Below are 23,732 nucleotides of genomic sequence, written 5' to 3' on the forward strand. Positions count from 1 at the left end.
TTTGAGCCCTGTACATAATGTACTTCCCAATTTTTACAAATGCCTTAAACAGTCAAGTCATTTCTAAATTATTTTCATCCATCTACCACTTTGATGACATTGGACATGAGATTTGCTGGCATTTCAAAGGCTGTGAGAACTTGCCGTCTCTCTCCAGTATTGTAGTGAATAACATGGGATGACAGCAACAGAGAGAGGGAGTAGGCCAAGCAATGTTCTTCTTTTATGTCCGTTTCGATAACAGTTTATTCAAAGGGTGTCTACATACGGATGTCATAACACTTCATGGACCACACGTAAACATTTCATAAATGTTCCTGTATGTGTCTTTGCCCAGCTCTCTGAGGAAACAGCCCAGGAAGAGAGAGGAGAAGCGAGAGCTGCTGCCTCCCCTGCTTTCTCCGCTCTCCGATGAACCCCCTATACGCCAGCGCAGGACCAGCGAGTGTTCCTCCTTCAGCCAGGAGGGCGGTGCTAGCAGCGCCACCAGCACCTTATTGCTACCCACCCTCAGCTGCTCTCTGCCCAACTTCTCCTCCTCATCCTCCTCTTCCTCACACAAGCACCGCAGCAAAGGAGAGAGCAAATCCTTCTCACGTTCCAAGACAAGCAGTGTAAGTAGAGGACAGCTGATCATGATGAAACTAGCCAAAATGTATACTGTCGTATTGCTATAAACTGTCGTATTGCTATCATTAATTACTGAGCAATTTTGGGGTTTATTGTTTTTTTGGATGGTTTATTATTTTAAAGTATGATTCTTTTGCATCCGCTCTCGTTTGCTAATAAAATGTGTCTTCTATAATTTCTTGTGTAGAGAAGTTGGTAGATGAGGCTGTTGCTGCAGATTATTTCTTTGCTCCAGCAACTACCACTATTTCCTGTTTTTGCAAATCTAATGACCCTTTGGAGGGATTTCAAAACAGCCATGAAGAGAAGAAAATGGATCCCACGTGCGGAATATGTTTAAAGCCAGGACATAGAAATAATACACGGTCACAACGTAGTAACAGCAGTCCAAATCACCCGGATGAATCATTACAGTACTATTAGACCTACTGCTGGATGCTAATTATCATATTAATTGGCCCTGCCATCTCACAGGAGGAAGATACCCATAGCAAGCCGTCTGGCAGTTTCCATGGCAACGGTCAGTCCGATTCTGACGTTTGGTCCAACCCGTCATCTCTGTCCATGGACCACATGGAGCCTAGAAGGCCCAAGCTAACGTTCAATAACACGTATGTATGAGTAACTAACTAACTTCTCCAAACACTTCAAAAACACCAATCCCCCCCCGATGCACAGCCAGAATTTAATGGCATGATGCATGTACTAATGTAAGTCTCAAACATGATTAAAATGTCACCGCATGTTGAAGCAGTTGTGGGATGTGATTACAGAGTTAAGTTCCTCTATGTGTATAATTCAAAAGGAAACACATTGAACATGTGGAGGACAACTACAACATGAACATGAACAACTGCAATCCAGGAGGTGCAGCACCGTTAGACAAACACATTGTTCTGTCAACTGATCTGTTTTGTATTTCTAACTTGTAAGACTAACCAAAGTCTCACTGTGATTGTTCTCCACAGAGTTCACAACGCAGACTACTGCATGCAAGAAGCCAAGAAACTAAAGCACAAAGCAGATGCACTGGTAAGCTGCTGTTTTATTACAGTTTAAAACAGCACCTGAAAATGTATTAAAAACGTTTAATTCAGCATTTACTTTGATAGAGATACATTGCACAAACTAAATTGTTCTTCTTCCTTAGATTGTATTTTGTCTGAGCCAGGCAATAAACACACCCTGTTTTAGTCAGTCACATGACATCACAAATATGAATAGCAACAGAGACCCGTGTGATAATACCATTAGCAAATACATGCCAACGTGCCATTAGCAAGCAGCAGCTCTTACTGAGCCTATTAAGTATTCCTGCTGAATAGCTCTTATTAACAGACAGACACTGGTCTTAGCTGAAGAATGCTAGTAGGTGTGCAGAGGATAGAGTAGAGCCCTTGTTGAGACCTGTAGTCTTTTCTAAGTGAGGATGTGTGATCTATCACAAAAGGAGCTCTTACACACCTCTTCAATGTCCTCAAAGAGGGGCTTGGGCCTAGGTGACGGGCGTGATTTACCAACACACTCATAGGGCCCTAATAATTGGATTCCAGCAATTATCTCTCCAGACATTGTCCTTTATCGAAAGTTACATCCACTTGGGCATAAATCTGATCTGCGAGGTAAAGCCAGCCATGAATAGAAAGTGAAGGGAATTGATTGCCCTTGTTACATGACTGTAATCGTTGAGCTGTAATGAATCTTCCACCAGCCCGGTCGTATGTGGTAAAAGGGGCTTACTTAAAATGGATAGAACCTGCTTGAGAGGTGCTTTCAGTGGAGAGTGCTGTGTAAATCTATTTTATTTTACACTCATGTGCATTTATGAGTCATATGCCTATTATTTGTTGTCTGCACTTTGGGTTTGTAATTTGGCTCCGTGTATACTTTTTTTTCTCCAGAAAATAGAAAAATATCAAAAGAATGTTCCCCGAACATTAACGTGACATTGTTATTTTTCCTTCTGATTAAATCTGCTTATTATCTGTTTTCACGAGAGCTTTGAAGCTTTGAAAAATGATTCAAAATGAGGAGAATCATTTGTGGCCATGTAGTGTTGTGAACCTAATGCTGATCTTGTTCAAAGTTTCCATTGTTTCTTCACAGATGGAGAAGTTTGGCAAAGCCATTAACTACGCTGATGGGGCGCTGTCGTTCATCGAGTGTGGCAACGCCATGGAGCGGGATCCGCTGGAGGCCAAGTCTCCATACACTATGTACTCTGAGACGGTTGAACTCATCAGGTCTGTGTCCCCACCAATGTGCCTCTCCCTCCCGCCCCCGCTCAGGCCAGGTATCCCCACCTGCCCTCAGTGACAATGAGCATCATTATGTCCATCGCTAATCCAGTCTAACCCACAAGTCAAGGCAATTAGCGACGCTCATTTTATTAATGGCAGTGAAAATGAAAATAGATGGACCTTGTAGCTCATCATTCTACCCAGGGATTCATGCATGGCTGATTGAAATCTTTTCTTCAAAAACTATTAGACACAGAAAATGACACAAGGCCGGTCATTCTATGGAACGTCCCCTGGCTTTATGGATATTGAGTCATGCTCCTTTTTTGTTATTTGGATTGAAATGAATGAATTATGAAAAGGAAGAATATTTGAAAATGATCCATTTTTTTTGGTCTGTTCTGCTTTTGAAGGTATGCCATGAGGTTAAAGAACTTTACAAGTCACTCAGCAACTGTAGCCGAGAAGAAATTAGCTGTGTTGTGGTGAGTTTTCTTTTCGCTCTGCTGTGTGTGTGTGTGTGTGTGTGTGTGTGTGTGTGTGTGTGTGTGTGTGTGTGCGTGCGTGCGTGTGTGCGTGCGTGCGTGCGTGCGTGCGTGCGTGCGTGCGTGTGTGTGTCTGATGACTGAATGGTGGTTGAAGGAGACCTAACATTGCACTGATGGATGTGATGACGGACTACAAACTCTAGCCTGTGTGGGCATTTGGGTTGATTTCAGAAAATCCAGCCGGCTTCCAACCCCGTTAGATGCTCAATCCGCCGCTTCACTCAAACACAATTTAAATCTCCACTCAGCCATCACTCCCCGACAATCGGATGGATATTGAAGGGAGCTTTAAAACACTGCTAAAGCACTTAATCAGCTTAAAGTGGATCATTATTCTTGTATTTCATTAAGCTATTAAGGGATAATGAAAGATTTCCTGGCGGCAGGCAGCAGACTACAAACATATACAGTTCGCCACACTGCTACAGGGGAGATGAAGGGAAACTATATGCTGCCTGTCATATGGATTGTATAATCTGAGCAGAATGTTATGGTTAGAATGTTATGGTTAGACTCTCAGATTTAGCAGTGCAGACAGTGATGAGCGTAGGAGTGAGATTCCCAGGTCATATTTCCTGTTAGTACACCGTTCAGACATCATTAGGGATTATTTTCAAATATTTGACACTGGCTGACATGATCCATCCATTTATAATCTGTTTTAGAGGGCAAAGTGTGCGTGCGTGTGTGCGTGCGTATGAGCGCATGTGTGTGCGCTCGCGCATGTACGTACTATACGTACTGATGTGGTTTAGAATAGGTGAAACAAGGAAGCGGTGTACTGCAGTGATGGCTTATTAATGCCTGAGTGTTAGTGTCATGTCATGGGGTGGTGCATATGTCCAAAGCATCTGGTGTCTGGCGAGCAGCACACTGTTGAAAGGTCAAGCCCCCCCCCCCCCCATGGCCCTGAGGCTGGATCTGCAGACCAAAGGTCCCTGGCAGGGAAGCTACTGGGATCTGATTACTAGGCTGCAGCCTCTGTTTTCTAGCCTTTATTTTCAAGCTATTAGAGAGATAGAGTTTGATGACAACAAGATTATTTAGTCATGCATCATGGATATGCAAAGTTAATTAGTTAGAAAACACTTTTCCTTATTGTTGTTCTTTTATTATCTTCTTGTGCTTAATGTTCATAAGTAATATGTAATGTTGTCAATGCTAGATACACGGTATAAGATCCAGTATTTCATGTTAATGTTATTATTTTCTTAACTCCATAGCAATCGCTGTTTATCCCTCCTGTACTTGAGAATGTTCAAATTGAAGAAGGACCATGCAGTAAAGTATTCCCGTTCCCTAATGGAGTATTTCAAGGTAACTAACGCTAACTTCTAATTCTAACATCTAGGAGTAGAAGAAGGACAGTAGAACACGTAAAGCCAATTAAGATTTCTAAATGTAATATATATTTGTTTTGAGTTGTGTATACTCATTAGTTCTGCATGTTGGTTATTAAAAGCCATACATTGTTTTCCAATTAGTGTGCAAATTAACTGTATCAATGATTTACATACATTGTTTGTGTTTAAGCCTGTTTTAATTAATTATCTTGCATATTATTCTAGAGGAGCTTTTTGAGTTGCATTAATAGATTTTCTAAGCTATGCAATATGTTTGTGTAGTAGAGCTGCAAAATATCACGCTCTCACAAAACTCTTCCATTCCAGAAAAGTTCCCAAGCACCTTCGCCATGGGGAGCCAATGGAAAGTGAGTAACATTTCACCTCAGTCATCTCATGTTGCATCACAATCCTTTCTTTATATGAGATCTTTCCCAGAACAGAACAATGTATGTGCCTACTCCTGGCCAAGCAACAAGCTAATCCTCTCAGATGGTGACTGCTTTGTTCAGACAATGGCCACAACAGACAGAGCCTCTGTCACTGTGACTTCCAGCTTCTAGCACATCACACTGGTGGCATGAGATGAGCTCACTGCTTCACTGTTTTTCTGGACGCTCCATGGCAACTGAACCTAGCTGATCCACCCTGTACGTTTGGGTTTGGGTTCGTAGCTTACCATGGCGCTACCGTCGGGCTCGTCAGTGTGTCTGGGAGTTGGCGGTGAGCCATCCTCTGTGTGTGACTGTGAGCTCCTTTAGCCTGTCATTTCCAGGCCTGGGATCTAGCCCTCAGCCACAGCACTGACCGGCCCTGCTGTTCTGCTGTGAGATGAGCTGTCAGAAGCAATTAGCCTCAGATCCTACTGGCTCCTAGGACTCCTGCAGTCACCTCCAGTTCACCATGGTCACATTAGCCACAAACTGGCCTTCTTAATCCGCTTGGGTTAGCTCCACTACCTGCTGCAACTGTAATCAACATTAGATTCCACTATGCTCTGGCCTCTTTTCCCACAGTTTGTTTGTTCTGTCCTTGACAATCATGAATCTTTTTTCCCCTTATTTTCTTTTTTTCCTCAAGGGTTTATTTATTTGAGGAAAAGACTCAACCTGCTAGAGAGGGAGCCGAGAGAGGCAAGCTGTTGACAGGGAACATAATTTAACTTCACGGGGCGAGCGCCTTTCAATTTAGTGCTGAATTACAGGACCTGGAGCCTGATTGTTTGGGTTTGGCACTAAAAGACTGATAAATATGTCCTCTGATTGATGGCTGAAGCAGGCTGACAGAAAATCAAGCTGTGATTGTCAAGCTGAGAAAAGCCCCAGTTTGCCGCTCATATAGTTCAAATCAGCATTAGTGATTAAGCCTGACGAAGAGTGGTTAAGCCTGACGAAATAACATGTATTGGCTAAATGTAAACCTACCCAGTTCAAATCTCCCTGATCAGTCTCCCTGGGTCAGAAAGCTAAGAAGGGAAAAAAATATTTTTCTCTCATGTGATTCACTTTCTAATGAAGACATGGCACCAATGAATGTCTCGATGACGTGGGGGTGGAGGTCTTGTTTAGTTTATATTTATTTATCTTTTATATTTAATTTTATTTGTGTGTGTACAGTACAGTATTATCTCTGTGGCGGTGCCCTGAACTTTCCCCTCTAACCCCTGACTCCTGTATTGTCTCTCTGCCTTCCCAGGAGCACAGGCACCCCGTCGCCCCTGTCTCTGAGTCCCTCCCCAGTTAGTTCGGTGAGCAGCAGTACGGGCCCTGGCCTTGTGGGCTCCTGTCCCTCCGGTGCCTCCAGCAACGTGGCCATCCCCCAGCGCATCCATCATATGGCCGCTAGCCACGTCAACATCACCAACAACATCCTCCGCAGCTACGAACACTGGGACACGGCAGAGAAGCTCGCCACAGAGAGCCAAGGTACTAGAGACTGGACACAACACAGTTTCTCTCTGTTTTAGAACAGGATGTTTGGATTGGGGCTGTAGTATTACCAGCAATAGCAGATTGTGTATAGTAGGTAGCATAAATTGTACTGTTGTAATCGTAGCGGATGTATCCGTAATAGTTTCATACAGCGGTGACCTTACTTTTGATATGCTATCCTATATTTTTCTTAATTACATGCATCTCCATTCATGTTCAACCTTTTTTCATTGTACACAGTCATTAATAAATGACTAATTATTCTTAACTGTCCAGTCCGATCCTTTCATCACCCTCCGGATGGTCTCTTCATTTACTAATGTATTCTGCATTATTTTGTATTAGATGTGGAGAATAGATGGACCCTTTATATTTACTGTCATCAGTGAGTGAATGTAGAGAGAGAGAGACCGCCAGAGTTGTTAAGGACCCCCCCCCCCTCTCTGACTGTGTGCATGGAGGGTTTGATGTGTCGTGTCTCTGTCATTTCCCATCCGTTATCTGAGCCTAGCTGATTAAAGGGACATGTTACGTGGTTGTGTGAGGCGAGAGCTCTCTCTCTCTCTCGCAGCCTCAGAAGTACCCCATTAGAAGTTGATCTGACCCTCTCCTCCTCTCTGTCGACACTCATAACGGGCTCAATTAGAGTCTGTTGGATGGTGTCTTTGGTGGAAATGAGACAGGAATTGGCAGTTATGACACCATAAAGCCTAGGTGGGCCTTTCAGCAAAATACTGATCACCAGAGCTGTTACTTTTAGGATTGAGCCATTCCAGGACTCAGTCACTCACTGTTTATTAGGAGGAAAGAGAGGAATGGACAACAGACTGCATAAATGTGAGCCTTCGTTATGCTATTACACTTGTCAGTCTTTGTCTTACACTCACTCACTCTCACACACACACACACACACACACACACACACACACACACACACACACACACACACACACACACACACACACACACACACACACACACACACACACACACACACACACACACACACACACACACACACACACTCTCATTCACCCTGTTTCCCCTTCATTTCTGTCTACAGAGTTCTTTCAGGAGCTGGACTCGACGATGGAACCATTGAGCCAACACAGCAGCATGACAGAACTGGTGCGCTACATACGCCAAGGACTGCACTGGCTACGGATAGAGGCCCACATGTTATAGTGCTGCTGGAACTGGAACTGAACTGTCTGCCACTGTATGTCTGTCTGTCTGTCTCACACATCCATCACTACCTCTACCAGCCAGCAACCCCCAGTCTCCAGCCATCTGACTCCAGCCCCAAGGGCTCCCACCACACTCTGCCAGCCAGAAAGCCCCACTGACTGTCAACTCTTAGTGGTCAGAGGTCATCATGATGAGGTCATCATCAGCTCTACTGCACAGTCTGTCTCTCTGTTCCCTCAATACAAAGTTGACATTTCTGTTGGCTGTGGAAAGAAAATAGTGAAATCCAAACCCCAAAGTGAATGGAAGGACAGTCCCACCTAAGACCTGGGGATTGTCTCCAAAGCATGCCAATAGAAGAGAAGGATCTGTGTGGAGAAGTATGGTGGTTGTTTTGGTTGTTTTCTGCCAGATCGAGCCATGTGATTTCCCTGTAGTTGTTTTGATCACCACTAAAGGTCCTCTCAGAACGCCTGGAGCGTTGTTCACAGTTCACACCTCCATTCCAACAGGCAGATTTCTCATGAAGTTATAAGTGGTATCAACTATTTTTATTGTTTTGTTTTTGTCAATGCCTTGATGAACTGGCCGACAGAAGCCAGTTGGAAAAGTCTCTCTTTACTACTATCTGATAGTGGTGTTTATTTATGATCCATCAAACCTCAGTCTCACGTCAGATAATAAATACAGCAACAGTTTGTCAATGTCTACCCATAAGTCCCAGTGGAACAACAAATAATTTGAAATAATTACATGACTTGTTGCTCATTGGAAATGAACAACAAATAATCAAATTCAATCTGCCAGCTCAAGCAATTTCTCTAGTTGTGGGGGGATTTGCATAATAATGTAGTCAACTAAAGAAGATCTGATAACAACTGATCTGGATCGTGTCTTTTAGCCCTAGAGGTTGGTGGTATCTATGTGTTTTTTTGTTTTGTTGGGTTGATGTCATTTTTGTACCTACAGTAATAAGAGGCCGGATTTATTCCAAAGCAGCACTGATTTTCCATGGGTCTAAGGGAACGGGGAAGACAAAGTGATGCACCACATGAGACTGTGTTTAAATCCATATGAATTGTGTAATCACTGTTACAGCACCACCACAAACAGTGTACGCCACAATGGGTCCAGTAACGCTACAGAGGACCTTTACATTGTCTTTTCGATGTCTACAATAACTGCTGTGTTGTATATCGCAACTCTTTTGGTATTAAATGTTGGTTCAGTTGTGCATGTCCACAGAGAGGTGTAGAGTTTTAAAGCATTATCCATAGTAACACTTCTTACGTGTTATGTGCATAGTTGTACATTTGATCGTCCTAGATTTAAACTTGGCTTGATGGACATACTGTATGCCATCTATATGAGATACAGGCAGTTTTCCTAAGGAGGAAGTTTGATGCTTGGTTTGTTGTTTGTTTTTATTTGGATGTGATGTGAGAGAATGAACTGAAGCGAAGTGTGTGTGTTGCACTGTGCAGAGATGATTTGGGGATGGATTCTCTATTGCTGGGTGTCAATTCCAAATCGTTCTCTCTATAGCACAGTCCATACAGTGTGTTTCAGTAGACCATATCTCCATGGCTATGTGTGAAATATGATTTTCACTATGATAAAACAAAGTGCCTCCGTATCCGGTGAAAATTATTAAGAGTCTATATTGAAGAACAAGAATGAATCTAAATGATTTTTCCATACCATATTGGTATATTAGATTTTTTCATAAAACCACAATTTATTCATGTACTTTTTACTGGGAAGTATGATACCAAGTTTGGCTTTAAAATTGCAAATGTGTGACTTACATGTATCAAATTTTTAACTCAGTTACTGTTTAGAGGATGCTGAACAGGATGTTCAAAACCGCTTAAACATGTAAATGCTTAATGTGACTTACTGTGATCACCTAGAATCAATAGATTAACACTCCAACCCATTTACAGCAATAGCTGGATGATAGCGCTAATTGTGTTTATTATCTTGTTACTTAGAACAAGAGCAGAATCAAGAGACAAATGCACTTAATTCACGTTCAGTGTTTCTGGCATTTAGAATGATGTTTGGAGTTTTTATCACTTGATTTTAGGCCAAATTAAAGTGTTTTGGAATGTCACAAGAAAAGACTGAACAAATTATTGATAAAACAAAAATCACTTGATGTTGATCCATTAACTGTCTTATTTAGATTTAATGTCATTCAGTGTTGTTTTATGGAACAGTGTTGTAGCCTACATGCTATTGTAACCTCACAAACAGTGCTCATTCAATTCCAAATCTATTTTAAAGCTGTAGGATGCCACACCATATGGTAATAGCAATATCTACACCAGTCTTAATGTAACTAAATTAATTGAGAAATATGAAAGCGAACCTAACAACTTAAACTTTCTTTGTACTGTATCTGAAGTGCATTTTTTCATTTAGCCTTTTGCAACAACTTGTGATAATAATCTCATAACTATCAGTCAATGTTGAGTTGGGGGAAAATGAAGCATGTGCATAATTTTTTATGCAAATGATCCCATTTTCTCCTCCAGTCCAAATTAGCCAACTGTCTTTGCCCCTATGAGGGAAGCAGTTTGTACACTTCCAGTGGCTTTTCCCAGCTGTTCCTATTCACGCTAGAGACAGGCCATTCTGTCAGGGAAATCTGTGGCCCTTTGGCAGCTAGTCAAAAGCACCAAGCAGCACTGGCTCTCTGTTCTCTCTCTCTTTCTCTCTCTCCCTCTCTCCCTCTCTCTCTCTCTCATCCATCATCTGATATAAACAACCAGCTCCATACTCAGCCCCAGTCTGGCACCGAAGAGGAGCAGCTAATGTTTTGCATTCATTCCACAATGAGGAAAGGCTGAATCAAATTGGCTTATGCCTACCAGGGAGAACAGAATCAGTTTTTGTTTTAAATATGCGGTTTTATGTCTAAAACAAGGAAATGGTGAAACGTTGAATGAGGTGCCATCTGGACTGGCAGTGTTTACAAGCCAATTTATGGTGTGACCTAGTCTTTTGTTTGGTAAAACCAGGTGATGATGATAACATATCAGGAAGGAATTACTCATTAAATGAGTCCCTAATTGGCTTGTTTTTATATTGCTGCTACTAATGTTGATATTTCCTAGATAGATTTATGAATACAGGGAGTTTCATTTTAAAATGAATACTTCGAGAGAATTTTATTGAAAATAGCATACAAATCTGTGACGCATTGCAGAGTTAACAAAAATATGTCAACTATACTAGCTAGAGTAGGTACAGTACGAAGTGCAGCTCACCTTCTGCGTCTTCTCAGTTTAAAGCCTGAACAGTATTTATTACAATCAGGCACTACTTAAAAGCAGAATCAATAAGAGTTATGCTCTCATGCAGTGTTAACGTTCAAAGGATGTTTTCCTAGGTTCACTGCAATTAACTCCAATGCAAACACATCAGGCTCATCTAAGGTAGAGACAAAGAAGGGATGTCGGCACAGTGGGAGTCAAAACCAACCATTTCTGCTATCAAACTCATTGTTATTATTATTATTATTATTATACCTAGAAGAAATCTGACAGACTATCAACACAATATTATTGTGTTACAAATTGTATATTTATCATGTTCTTCATCATAATTTCTTCTTCTTTTTTTTAAACCTGCTTTTTTTTCCTGGAGTAAGTGAGTACAACACTAAGCCTTATAGCTTGGCTGAAGTCTGTCATTTTGGTGTTTTTGTTATCTCTTGCTCAATTGTTCCACTACATTGAAAACAAGTATTGGGAACAATTATCTCCAATTAAAGGAAAATTCCACACAAAAACTATCTTTTGGTATTTGTTTCAATAGTACATTGTTGTTATAGTCCCAAAAGGTTTTGCTTGTCAGCAATCACGTTTTTTAAAGATATATAACTTTAGAAATACAGTTTTACAGCCGGCGTAACGCGTTTTGCATCACATAATGCAAAACGCAGCATCATATAATGGAAAAGGTTTATGGGTGGAGTTTTCCTTTAACATTGTCCCAGCTGGAAGCATTCTGATCGCTCTGCAAATGAAGCCCTGTAAATAACACTTAGGGAACACAATGCACCGCACCACGTTAGTCAATTAACGACCGTATGACTCAATGTTGATTCATATTCAGTGAATATTGTGTCATATTTAATATGACTGATACAACTTGGACCGGGTTCTCATAACACATGAACATACCTATTAGTGGAATAATTTAGTGTAATTGGGTTGTAATCTAAATGGCTTGTGTCTGTGACAGCAAACCATTGCCAGTCACTTGGTGTCACTAACAATAGTGCATGTTGACCTTCGGTCACCAGAAGTGATGGTTATGCAAATTGAAGTCAACAGTTGGTATATGTAGCTTCATTCGACTATATGTCAAACCCTTCATTCAGCTTGTTGTTGTCTTAAAGCAGTAGCAGACATGCGTTAGGGAAAATGAAGAACAGTCATCCATAGATCCCTTTGCTGTTTATATCTGTACAGAATGATGAGGTGCTTTATGATTTATGTCCTCCGGTGTAAAGGATTGTACCATATGGAATATATATTACTTATTTTGACTGCCCAAAGCTGACAAAAATGCATTGGAAATCCATTGCCTTGATATGAGTGTATTGCTGACCAGTGACATCTTACCACCCACTAACCTATGCTCTTTTGGTAGTCTGTCCTGTGTGACCTTGGCATTTCAGTCATTCCAATGTCACCTGGAGTGTCATTTCTCTGTATCCTCCTCCACTTTGTTTTGCAAAGAGAGACAACAAGATTATATGAACTAATGTACAGTTTCAGTCAACAACAGAAAAAAGGCATTTACTTATCATGGCTGTGCTTCCTACTTGCTTAAATAGATGAACTACAATTTACAGCCATTTATTAACCAAATGGGATACACATTTGAAGAAAAATCATGTGCTTTTGATACAATTGTATTTCTGAAAGTATTATTGAAATTCTGTAACATTGTGATGTTCCAGATGGACAAATTTATTGTGAAAAGTAGAGCGATTTCCCAAAGATCAGTTCCCTATGTTCAAGCCTTAGAGATAAAACTGCTCAATTACTTTAAACAACATGTTTTTCAGATATGGAACAATCACTGTCAGTTCTGGAAACATTTCAGTCAGATCCATTTTAACTGTGAAATGCAGCATTGTTACATTAATATAAATCCTTCACAGTGTTCTAAAAGCAATTCATTTATAAAACAGTTAGCAATGTGGATATCCATAAATTAGCCCAATGACATACTGTTCCTCAAGGCTCAAGCTTTATATAATACTTAAATGCTACCTATTCCCTAAACGATGTACAATGTTGGTCAGACATCAGGGAAGAACAGGGTTACCATTCCAAGTAAATAGCCTTTTCTCTCACTGACGTTTTGTCGACAGTTTAAAGATGGACAATGTTGTATTTTCTCTCACTGACGTTTTGTCGACAGTTTAAAGATGGACAATGTTGTATTTTCTCTCACTGACGTTTTGTCAACAGTTTAAAGATGGACAATGTTGTAAACAGAAAATTCAAAGACAGAAGTTGTCTTAGTTCAGGCATGCTGTAGTTTTTAGTTTGTTATTTTTTGTACAGAGCAGGGTAACTGTTATGCTATGGATTTATTAACGTATAGTTGTAAGGATTCATTAAAAATGCGTTATGTATCAAAGAAACTTCCTGCCTGGTTAGCTTTGTATTTCAAATGTGTTGCACAAGTTCTGCCATTTTTTATTATTATTTTTGCCTATTGTATTTTATAATAAAATTGTTTTATGTAATGATCAAACATTTAAATGATAGTTATGTTGTTTTTAAATGTTTAATGTCTGAAAAAAATTTAATAAAAATGGTATGAACCGGTGAAATTGTTCCTCTCCTGTTTCCAATCACTTTTCTGGTTATACCATTATCAAGTATCTGATGAATTTAATTGGGGAATGCACATTACATCAGAGTTGCCCTGAGTAAAATCCTGATTCGTTGGCATCTCGTTCTAATGATTGCATCCCTTCGTTTAACGACTTGTGAGAATGACCATTAGTCTCTTTTATTAGTCAATAAAAATGTAATAACCAGCTAGCTATGTATTTAGGATTGACCATTTATTCCCCAAACTAATGTCAGTATAGTAAATTATATATTTTAACAACAAACTTGATATAATCTGCTTTATAATCAAGGCCATCATTTTTGAGGGGAAACACACAGTCATCTGAGATGTGAGATAGTACAGCAACAGTCTACTGACTGCCATCACAACATTAACACAACATTATCTCTTTCTCTCCACAGTCAACGCCATCATCAGATTCCCACAACAGACACAAGGATTAGAGAAACGGGACAGGAATATGATTAGAGGAGAGGTGAACTTAACTCACACATTCACAGGGGGACATTAAATTGTATCTGTATCTCCCTGTATGATAAATCCCCTGTAATCAGCAGCATTACACTGGTTCTCATCTGAATTAGCCTGTGGTGGGAGTTACTGGTCCTCTCATTACAGTGCATTCTTTATGGAACTAATGGCTTCGTATTTATTCATTGCAGGAACAATTTGCATGCTCCAGCACACCTTATTAATTTAAGAGAATCCTGATGCATTGGAAGGCAGTGGCTTCTTTAAAGTGTTTAAAAAGGCCAAATGGAAGTATTTTTGTGTGGGTACAGGAATCCCACCTGCTAAATAATTTCCCAAATGAGGAGTCAAAAAGGCTTCTATTTACTGACTCTAAGCATTTAATGTGTCTGTGGCACCGAGCCAGCCTGCTGACAAGTAAGATTTATTGATTTAATTGCTTAAGGTAACCATGCAATAAAATCATCTCAAAGATACATTTCCATGCATTGCTCACCACAAGGTAATGTTTCAACTGCTACAGCTATATATCTGCAAGTTACCATTGCAAATTCACAAGTCAAAGCATCTCATTAATCTGGTGACTGATTTTTTTTCTCTGCTGGAAATTCAGGAGGAACTGGCTACATGTTAAATGACAGGTTGTATGTCTAAGTAGACTGCTTAATACAAATGCATGCCAAGCCAACTAAATAAGGGTCTGTTTTTCCAAGGAAAATGTATGGGCCATGCTACAGGCCAAACATGACACTATAAGCACTGGCATTAATCCAAAGGAACAGTTGTTTTTTTCTCCCACACATTGAAAATTGTACACTCAAAGTAATAAGTACTGTATATTGCTCTTCCTCTTCAAAATTACCTTTTGGGTAACCCGTTTCCAAACAGAATATATGTTCTAGATACCTCCATGGAATCGTAAACACAGATTGTGTGTTGATTAAAAGCATTTAACAGATAACATTAAGGAAAATCCACTTCCACTCACTGACAATATATTTTCAAAGTGGTCATTTAAAAATATTGTTTTCCTCAATCTCTTCATTTATTAAAATGCAGGGATGTGAGATTTCCTATTCACATTCATTTACAGCACAGCAGTGCTGACTTGAGTATGTTTAGCACTTAATTGAATGATTCTTGATTAAACTCCGTGCCTGGTGAGAACAGCACAGCACATCACATTGCACTGCTCTGTAATTGGCTTGCTTGTTAGATTCCACCTGCTTTAGATGCACAGACGGCTCCAATTCATTTATTACATCTTGGTTTCACATGCAGTTCATAGCCAGGCAATCAGTCTGATTGTTAAGGCATTCTCTATCCACGTGGCTTTGTCTTTGTCTAAAAGAGCTCGTTTGAACAGTATCTCTCCCGAAAAATCAAATTATATCAACAGTAGGCTTGCTTTGCCACTCATGTGGGAAGAGACTATGCCCATGTACGTAAATATGTTTTTTTTTTTTTACCTTTATTTAACCAGGCAAGTCAGTTAAGAACACATTCTTATTTTCAATGATGGCCTGGTGGGTTAACTGCCTGTTCAGGGGCAGAGCGACAGATTTGTACCTTGTCAGCTCGGGGGTTTGAACTCGCAACCTTCCGGTTACTAGTCCAACGCTCTAACCACTAGGCTACCCTGCCTCCCCAGTGTGTATAAATCTAGGCGGTAAATCTCTCATCCCAACTCCACCATTCACCATAAAGCTCAAACTGTCATTCACCTGCTCAGTCATGTGAAATAAGTCATTAAAACATGATGTAATCTTGATAGATGTGAAAGCATGAATCAGTGAGCATTTATCTGTCAGATTATTCCTCTGCCTTTATGATGATCTCCTGCTGAAAGGTTTTTTGATTAAACATTTCATTCACATTCTTTGGTTTTACATGCAGATCAGACGAAATAATCCTATTTTCTTCTTGCTTCTCCAAGACCTGGTAATGACAGTTTACCAAAATTATTCCTCCCCACTAGGCAAAAACTGGTTGAATAATTTCAACAACAAAAATCGATCTGATGACGTTGATGACGTCTGATCAACGTGGAAATCTCAATTGTTGTTGATTTCACATTGAGTTCACGTTAGTTGACATCTCAACAAAATATAAATCAAAACTAGATGCTGAACTGACATCTGTGCCTAGTGGGTCATTCCTTACTCTGCCTTCATGGGATTACCAGGAGGTTTGGTAACAAAGACCTGTTATTCTGATAGACACAGACTTCATGAGGTTGGCTCCCTCTGACACTCAACACATGTGGCCTCTGGCCCAGCTTTATTTGACAGCCAGTCATGGTCCAGAGAAAATGTAATATTCAGTACTGGTTAGATAGAAAGTTTTTTAAATCTCTCTCTCTCTCTATAGATATATAGTTTATTTTATTGTGCTGATGAAATGCCATCTAAACAGTTGTGGACAGACTAATTTTAGGTTAAGGATTTCCTTCAGTATATTGTATATTTAGTAGAGATATTCTCTGACATAAATTTCATAAACTACTACTATCCTCATCATAATGAAAAGCAGCAGCGAGCAATTTACAATTTGGAGAGCCCTGAAATTGGCCCTGTTGTTCACTTCTGGATTCCAATTATTTTCATTAAAAGGCCATTTGAGAAATAATTCCCCAATGATGGCGTTTGCCCAATCGGATTGTGAGTGTTCTCCTGGCTGACGTGTGGAGCAGCCCTGCTGAGGCACAGCTTGTCAGTGCATGTCAGCAGGAAATATTTCCATGTGGGCCAGTGACAGTGTGTCTGTCTGTCAGGAGCAGCCTCAGTCATCATAGATCAATGCACACAGGCAGCCCCACTCTCGGATGTGGCAATAGTCTGGCTTTTATTACGCCTGGTACTTGACAAAGAACAGCTTTCTCCCCCCCAAGAAATCACAGCCGCCTTATTTGAAAATATCTGTTGGGCTACCCAAGGTTATAATAAGAATTTATTTTCTCTTTCCCCTGGCAGATTGGAGGGAAGCTGATGATGTACGAGCCATCAGCCGTTATTTATTTGCCAAACTGTTCCAGATGTGGAGCCATCATTTATCTGCTGACAAATCAAACCTGCCGCCTGCCCTCTAATGTGACTCTGTGCACCAGCAGACCTCCTCACTGATCCAGTCTACACCCCCATGCAGTAGACAGACTCCTTGATCCACTCTAGTCTACACCCCCACCCAACTACAGATCTGAAGTCTTTAGGCAGGTTGAAACATTATGTTTCACTATCTTAATTTGAATATGTTTGTTTTTCTTGTCGTGGTTGTATATAGAGAGTTGGTGGTTTTGTTTAGTGTTCTACAACATTTTGTACGCATACGCGTACTTCATTTTGGGGCTACAGTACTATGCACTTTCATTGATATGATTAAATGAAGCATATACTGTTTCTCCCCAGACAGGTGACATGAGGTGATGTTAAAGTGAGTGTGCTGATCAGTTAATTCATTGATTGATTAATTGACCCTTTTGTTATGAGACACGGGAAGCACAGTGAACCCCGTGGACCAGACCCATCATCCGTGCTCTAACCATAGTTTCATGTCCACACCCCGGCTCAACCTTAACTCTAGCCATAACCCTAGTTTCAACTAAGTGGAGCAGCCAAAGGCTCTCTCTCTCCCCCCCTTTCTCTCTCTGGCAGGCTAAAGGACCCTCAGAGCTGATTAGAGGGGCTCTCTTTCAAGACACCTCTCTCTGTCTGTTTCCTGCTCTCGATGGCTGGGAGCCATACAGATTATTTAAAACATTTAAAACACTTTTCTTTTTAGCATACATTTGAAATATTTAAAATTGGCCAAATAATGTATAACATTTGATTTATTTAACACATTTTCAATACATTCCAATATACAGTGCCTTGCGAAAGTATTCGGCCCCCTTGAACTTTGCGACCTTTTGCCACATTTCAGGCTTCAAACATAAAGATATAAAACTGTATTTTTTTGTGAAGAATCAACAACAAGTGGGACACAATCATGAAGTGGAACGACATTTATTGGATATTTCAAACTTTTTTAACAAATCAAAAACTGAAAAATTGGGCGTGCAAAATTATTCAGCCCCCTTAAGTTAATACTTTGTAGCGCCACCTTTTGCTGCGATTACAGCTGTAAGTCGCTTGGGGTATGTCTCTATCAGTTTTGCACATCGAGAGACTGAAATTTTTTCCCATTCCTCCTTGCAAAACAGCTCGAGCTCAGTGAGGTTGGATGGAGAGCATTTGTGAACAGCAGTTTTCAGTTCTTTCCACAGATTCTCGATTGGATTCAGGTCTGGACTTTGACTTGGCCATTCTAACACCTGGATATGTTTATTTTTGAACCATTCCATTGTAGATTTTGCTTTATGTTTTGGATCATTGTCTTGTTGGAAGACAAATCTCCGTCCCAGTGTCAGGTCTTTTGCAGACTCCATCAGGTTTTCTTCCAGAATGGTCCTGTATTTGGCTCCATCCATCTTCCCATCAATTTTAACCATCTTCCCTGTCCCTGCTGAAGAAAAGCAGGCCCAAACCATGATGCTGCCACCACCATGTTTGACAGTGGGATGGTGTGTTCAGGGTGATGAGCTGTGTTGCTTTTACGCCAAACATAACGTTTTGCATTGTTGCCAAAAAGTTCAATTTTGGTTTCATCTGACCAGAGCACCTTCTTCCACATGTTTGGTGTGTCTCCCAGGTGGCTTGTGGCAAACTTTAAACAACACTTTTTATGGATATCTTTAAGAAATGGCTTTCTTCTTGCCACTCTTCCATAAAGGCCAGATTTGTACAATATACGACTGATTGTTGTCCTAAGGACAGACTCTTCTACCTCAGCTGTAGATCTCTGCAGTTCATCCAGAGTGATCATGGGCCTCTTGGCTGCATCTCTGATCAGTCTTCTCCTTGTATGAGCTGAAAGTTTAGAGGGACGGCCAGGTCTTGGTAGATTTGCAGTGGTCTGATACTCCTTCCATTTCAATATTATCGCTTGCACAGTGCTCCTTGGGATGTTTAAAGCTTGAGAAATCTTTTTGTATCCAAATCCGGCTTTAAACTTCTTCACAACAGTATATCAGACCTGCCTGGTGTGTTCCTTGTTCTTCATGATGTTCTCTGCGCTTTTAACGGACCTCTGAGACTATCACAGTGCAGGTGCATTTATACGGAGACTTGATTACACACAGATGGATTGTATTTATCATCATTAGTCATTTAGGTCAACATTGGATCATTCAGAGATCCTCACTGAACTTCTGGAGAGAGTTTGCTGCACTGAAAGTAAAGGGGCTGAATAATTTTGCACGTCCAATTTTTCAGTTTTTGATTTGTTAAAAAAGTTTGAAATATCCAATAAATGTCATTTCACTTCATGATTGTGTCCCACTTGTTGTTGATTCTTCACAAAAAAATACAGTTTTATATCTTTATGTTTGAAGTGTCACGTCTAATCAAGGTGGGTGGAATCAGGCGCAGAGAGCAGATAGCGATATGAAAGTTTATTCTCCGGTGAACAAGAAACACGGTCAACCCAATAACACAGGGTGAACAATCCAACACAGGATAAAAGACGAACCGGAGAATAAGAACACAAGATACACCGACAGACATAGATGACAAATAAACAATCCCGCACAAAACAAGGGCGGGACAACCTACTATATATACAGACACTAATAAACTAAACAACACACAGGTGAAACCAATCAGACAAAACCAACAGATACACGAAAAGGGATCGGTAGTGGCTAGTAGGACGGTGACGACGACCGCCGAGCACCGCCTGAACGGGCAGGAGAGCCAACCTCGGCGGAAGTCGTGACAGTACCCCCCCCTGACGCGCGGCTCCTGCAGCGCGCCGCCACCGTCCTCGAGGACGATCCGGAGGACGAGGTGCTGGGCGATCCGGGTGGAGGCGGTGGAATTCTATCAGGAGAGAAGGGTCCTCCGGGCCGTACCCCTCCCAGTCCACGAGGTACTGTAGGCCCCCACCCGGCGTCTCGAATCCAGAATGACTCGAACTGTGTACGCCGGGGACCCCTCGATGTCCAGAGGGGGCGGAGGGACCTCAGGCACCTCACCTTCTTGCAGGGGACCAGCCACCACCGGCCTGAGGAGAGACACATGAAACGAGGGGTTAATACGGTAATAACTATGAAGTTGTAACCTGTAACACACCTCGTTTATTCTCCTCAGGACTTTGAACGGCCCCACACACTGCGGCCCCAGCTTCCGACAGGGCAGGCGGAGGGACAGGTTTCGGGTCGAGAGCCTGTCCCCCGGTGCAAACACGGGGGTCTCACTGCGGTGCTGGTCAGCGCTCCTCTTCTGCCGTTCTCCCGCTAACCGTAATGAGTCCTGAACGGCTTTCCAGGTGTCCTTGGAGCACTGTACCCATTCCTAACTCCGCAGGAGCCTCGGTCTGACTCTGATGCCATGGAGCCAGGACCGGCTGGTAACCTAACACACACTCAAAAGGAGACAAGTTAGTAGAGGAGTGGCGTAAAGAGTTCTGGGCTAATTCGGCCCATGGAACATACCTTGCCCACTCACCAGGCCGGTCCCGACAATAGGACCGCAGAAACCTGCCCACATCCTGGTTTACGCGCTCCACCTGCCCATTACTCTCGGGGTGAAAACCTGAGGTTAAGCTAACCGAGACCCCCAGTCTCTCCATAAACGCCCTCCATACTCTGGACGTGAATTGGGGACCCCGATCAGAGACGATGTCCTCAGGCACCCCATAGTGCCGGAAGACATGGGTAAACAAAGCCTCAGCAGTCTGCAGGGCCGTAGGGAGACCGGGCAACGGAATGAGGCGACAGGACTTAGAAAACCGATCCACAACGACCAGGATCGTAGTACTTCCCTGGGACGGGGGAAGGTTGGTAAGAAAATCCACCGATAAGTGTGTCCACGGCCGTTGTGGAACGGGGAGGGGTTGTAATTTCCCTCTAGGCAGGTGCCTTGCTCTCGGCACACACTGAGCAGGAGGAGACATAAAATCTCACGTCTTTAGCCAGTGTGGGCCACCAGTATCTCCCTCTCAGACTCTGCACTGTCCTCTTGATACCAGGATGACCCGAGGAGGGAAGAGTATGAGCCCACCTAATCAGCTTGTCCCGGACCACCCTCGGCACGTACTTGGTCCCTACTGGACAGTTAGGAGGAGCCGGCTCTGACCGTGAGGCCCTCTCTATCTCAGCGTCCACCTCCCATACCACCGGTGCCACGAGACATGACGGTGGAATGATGGGAGTTGGCTCAACTGACCGTCCCTCGGTATCATAGAGGTGAGACAGTGCGTCAGCTTTGGTGTTTTGGGAGCCTGGCCGATATGTGAGGGTAAACTGGAACCTGGTGAAAAACATGGCCCATCTAGCCTGACGTGGATTTAGTCTCTTTGCTGCCCGGATGTACTCGAGATTACGATGGTCAGTCCAGATGAGAAAAGGGTATTTAGCCCCCTCAAGCCAATGTCTCCACACCTTCAGAGCCTTGACTACAGCTAACAACTCCCGGTCCCCCACATCATAGATTCGCTCCGCTGGGTTGAGCTTGCTCGAAAAGAAAGCACATGGGCGGAGCTTGGATGGCACGCCCGGGCGTTGGGACAGCACGGCGCACCGGTCCTCCCTTCAGCAGTGAGGTGATGGGAGCAGCCACCTGACCAAAACCCCGGATAAACCTCCGGTAGTAATGGGCAAACCCTAAAAACCGCTGCACTTCTTTCACCGTGGTCGGAGTCGGCCAATTACGCACGGCTGTAACGCGATCATCCTCCATCACCACCCCGGAGGTGGAAATACGATACCCCAGGAAGGAAACGGACTGTTTGAAAAACTCAAATTTCTCCGCCTTGCAATACAGGTCATGCTCCAGTAGTCGCCCAAGTACCTTACGCACCAGAGACACATGCTCCGCGCGTGTGGCAGAATAGATCAAGATGTCATCAATGTACACTACCACTCCCTGCCCGAGCAGGTCTCGGAGAATCTCCTCTACGAAGGATTGGAAAACGGCTGGAGCATTCTTCAACCCGTAAGGCATGACGCAGTACTCATAATGACCAGAAGTAGTACTAAATGCAGTTTTCCACTCATCTCCTCCCCGGATACGTACCAGATTATACGTGCTCCTCAGGTCCAGTTTTGTGAAGAAGCGCGCCCCGTGAAATGATTCCATTGCCGTAGCGATGAGAGGTAGTGGGTAACTAAACCCCACTGTGATGGAATTTAGACCTCTATAATCAATACACGGACGCAGACCTCCATCCTTCTTCTTCACAAAAAAGAAACTTGAGGAGACGGGTGATATGGAGGGCTGAATGTACCCCTGTCCCAGCGATTCAGAAACATATGTTTCCATCGCAACTGTCTCCTCCTGGGACAATGGATACATGTGACTCCTAGGAAGTGCAGCGTTTTCCATAAGGTTTATCGCGCAGTCCTCTCGACGATGAGGGGGTAATTGGGTCGCCTTCCCTTTACTAAAGGCGATAGCCAAATCGGTATATTCAGAGGGAAGGCGCACGGTGGAAACTTGGTCTGGACTCTCCACCGTAGTCGCACCAACGGCAACTCCTATACACCTACCTGAACACTCCTCTGACCACCCCTTAAGAGCCCCCTGTCGCCAGGAAATCACCGGGTTGTGTTGAGCTAACCAGGGAACCCCCAACACCACTGGAAACGCAGGTGAATCTATAAGGAACAGGCTAATCTGCTCCTTATGATCACCCTGCGTTACCATGTCCAGCGGCACCGTAGCCTCCCTAATTTCTCCTGACCCTAATGGTCGGCTATCTAAGGAGTGCACGGGGAAAGGTTGATCTAACGACACCAGGGGAATCCCTAGCCTTAACGCAAGCCCACGATCCATAAAATTCCCAGCTGCGCCTGAATCGACTAGCGCCTTAAGCTGTAGAGATGGGGAAAACCCAGGGAAAGAAATCAATACAAACACATGACCGACAGGAAGCTCTGAATGAGTTTGGTGCTTACTCACCTGGGGTGATCGAGCAGTGTTCCGCCTATCCTCCCGACTCCTAGACGAGTTCCTCCAGCACCGGTCGGACGTGTGCCCTCGTCGACCACAACTGGTGCAGGAGCACACTTCTCCTCCGGTCCCCCTCGAAGCCGTACCTCCTAATTCCATAGGGATAGGAACAGGGGGGCTGGGGATAGGAAACGACAGGACCTGATCCGAACGCCCGTGAGCAGCCAGCAGGTTGTCGAGACGGATAGCCAGATCGATAAGTCCAGCCAGTGTGAATGTGGTGTCCCGACATGCCAGCTCCCTGCGGACGTCCTCCCTGAGAATACATCTAAAATGATCAATCAAGGCCCTGTTGTTCCATCCTGCTCCTGCTGCCAAAGTCCTAAACTCTAAAGCAAAATCCTGTACGCTCCTCGTCTCCTGACGCAGGTGGAACAGCCGTTCACCCGCCGCCCGACCCTCGGGTGGATGGTCAAAAACAGCTCGGAATCGGCGGGTGAACTCT

General features: G+C 42.9%; 1 protein-coding gene and 1 long non-coding RNA gene across 2 annotated transcripts in view; one reads left to right on the plus strand and one right to left on the minus strand.

Moving 5' to 3' along the window:
* Window positions 1–13,737, plus strand: part of LOC115130020 (AF4/FMR2 family member 2-like) — a 178,214-nt gene extending 164,477 nt beyond the window's left edge. The window contains 9 exon segments of the mRNA XM_029660800.2: window positions 338–614; window positions 1,105–1,241; window positions 1,599–1,662; window positions 2,737–2,873; window positions 3,284–3,355; window positions 4,642–4,735; window positions 5,089–5,129; window positions 6,457–6,686; window positions 7,756–13,737. Of these exon segments, the coding sequence (XP_029516660.2) occupies window positions 338–614; window positions 1,105–1,241; window positions 1,599–1,662; window positions 2,737–2,873; window positions 3,284–3,355; window positions 4,642–4,735; window positions 5,089–5,129; window positions 6,457–6,686; window positions 7,756–7,877 (1,174 nt within the window). The 3' untranslated portion in view covers window positions 7,878–13,737.
* A 5,976-nt stretch (window positions 13,738–19,713) lies between these two features.
* On the minus strand, window positions 19,714–23,380 carry LOC135572106 (uncharacterized). Its single transcript, XR_010464019.1, has 2 exons — window positions 23,237–23,380; window positions 19,714–20,339 (listed from the first exon to the last, which is right to left on the minus strand). It is a non-coding gene; the product is annotated as an uncharacterized LOC135572106 (long non-coding RNA).
* Between the last annotated feature and the right edge of the window lie 352 nt (window positions 23,381–23,732).

Source organism: Oncorhynchus nerka, linkage group LG6, assembly GCF_034236695.1.
Source record: "Oncorhynchus nerka isolate Pitt River linkage group LG6, Oner_Uvic_2.0, whole genome shotgun sequence".
NCBI classification, from domain to species: Eukaryota; Metazoa; Chordata; class Actinopteri; order Salmoniformes; family Salmonidae; genus Oncorhynchus; species Oncorhynchus nerka.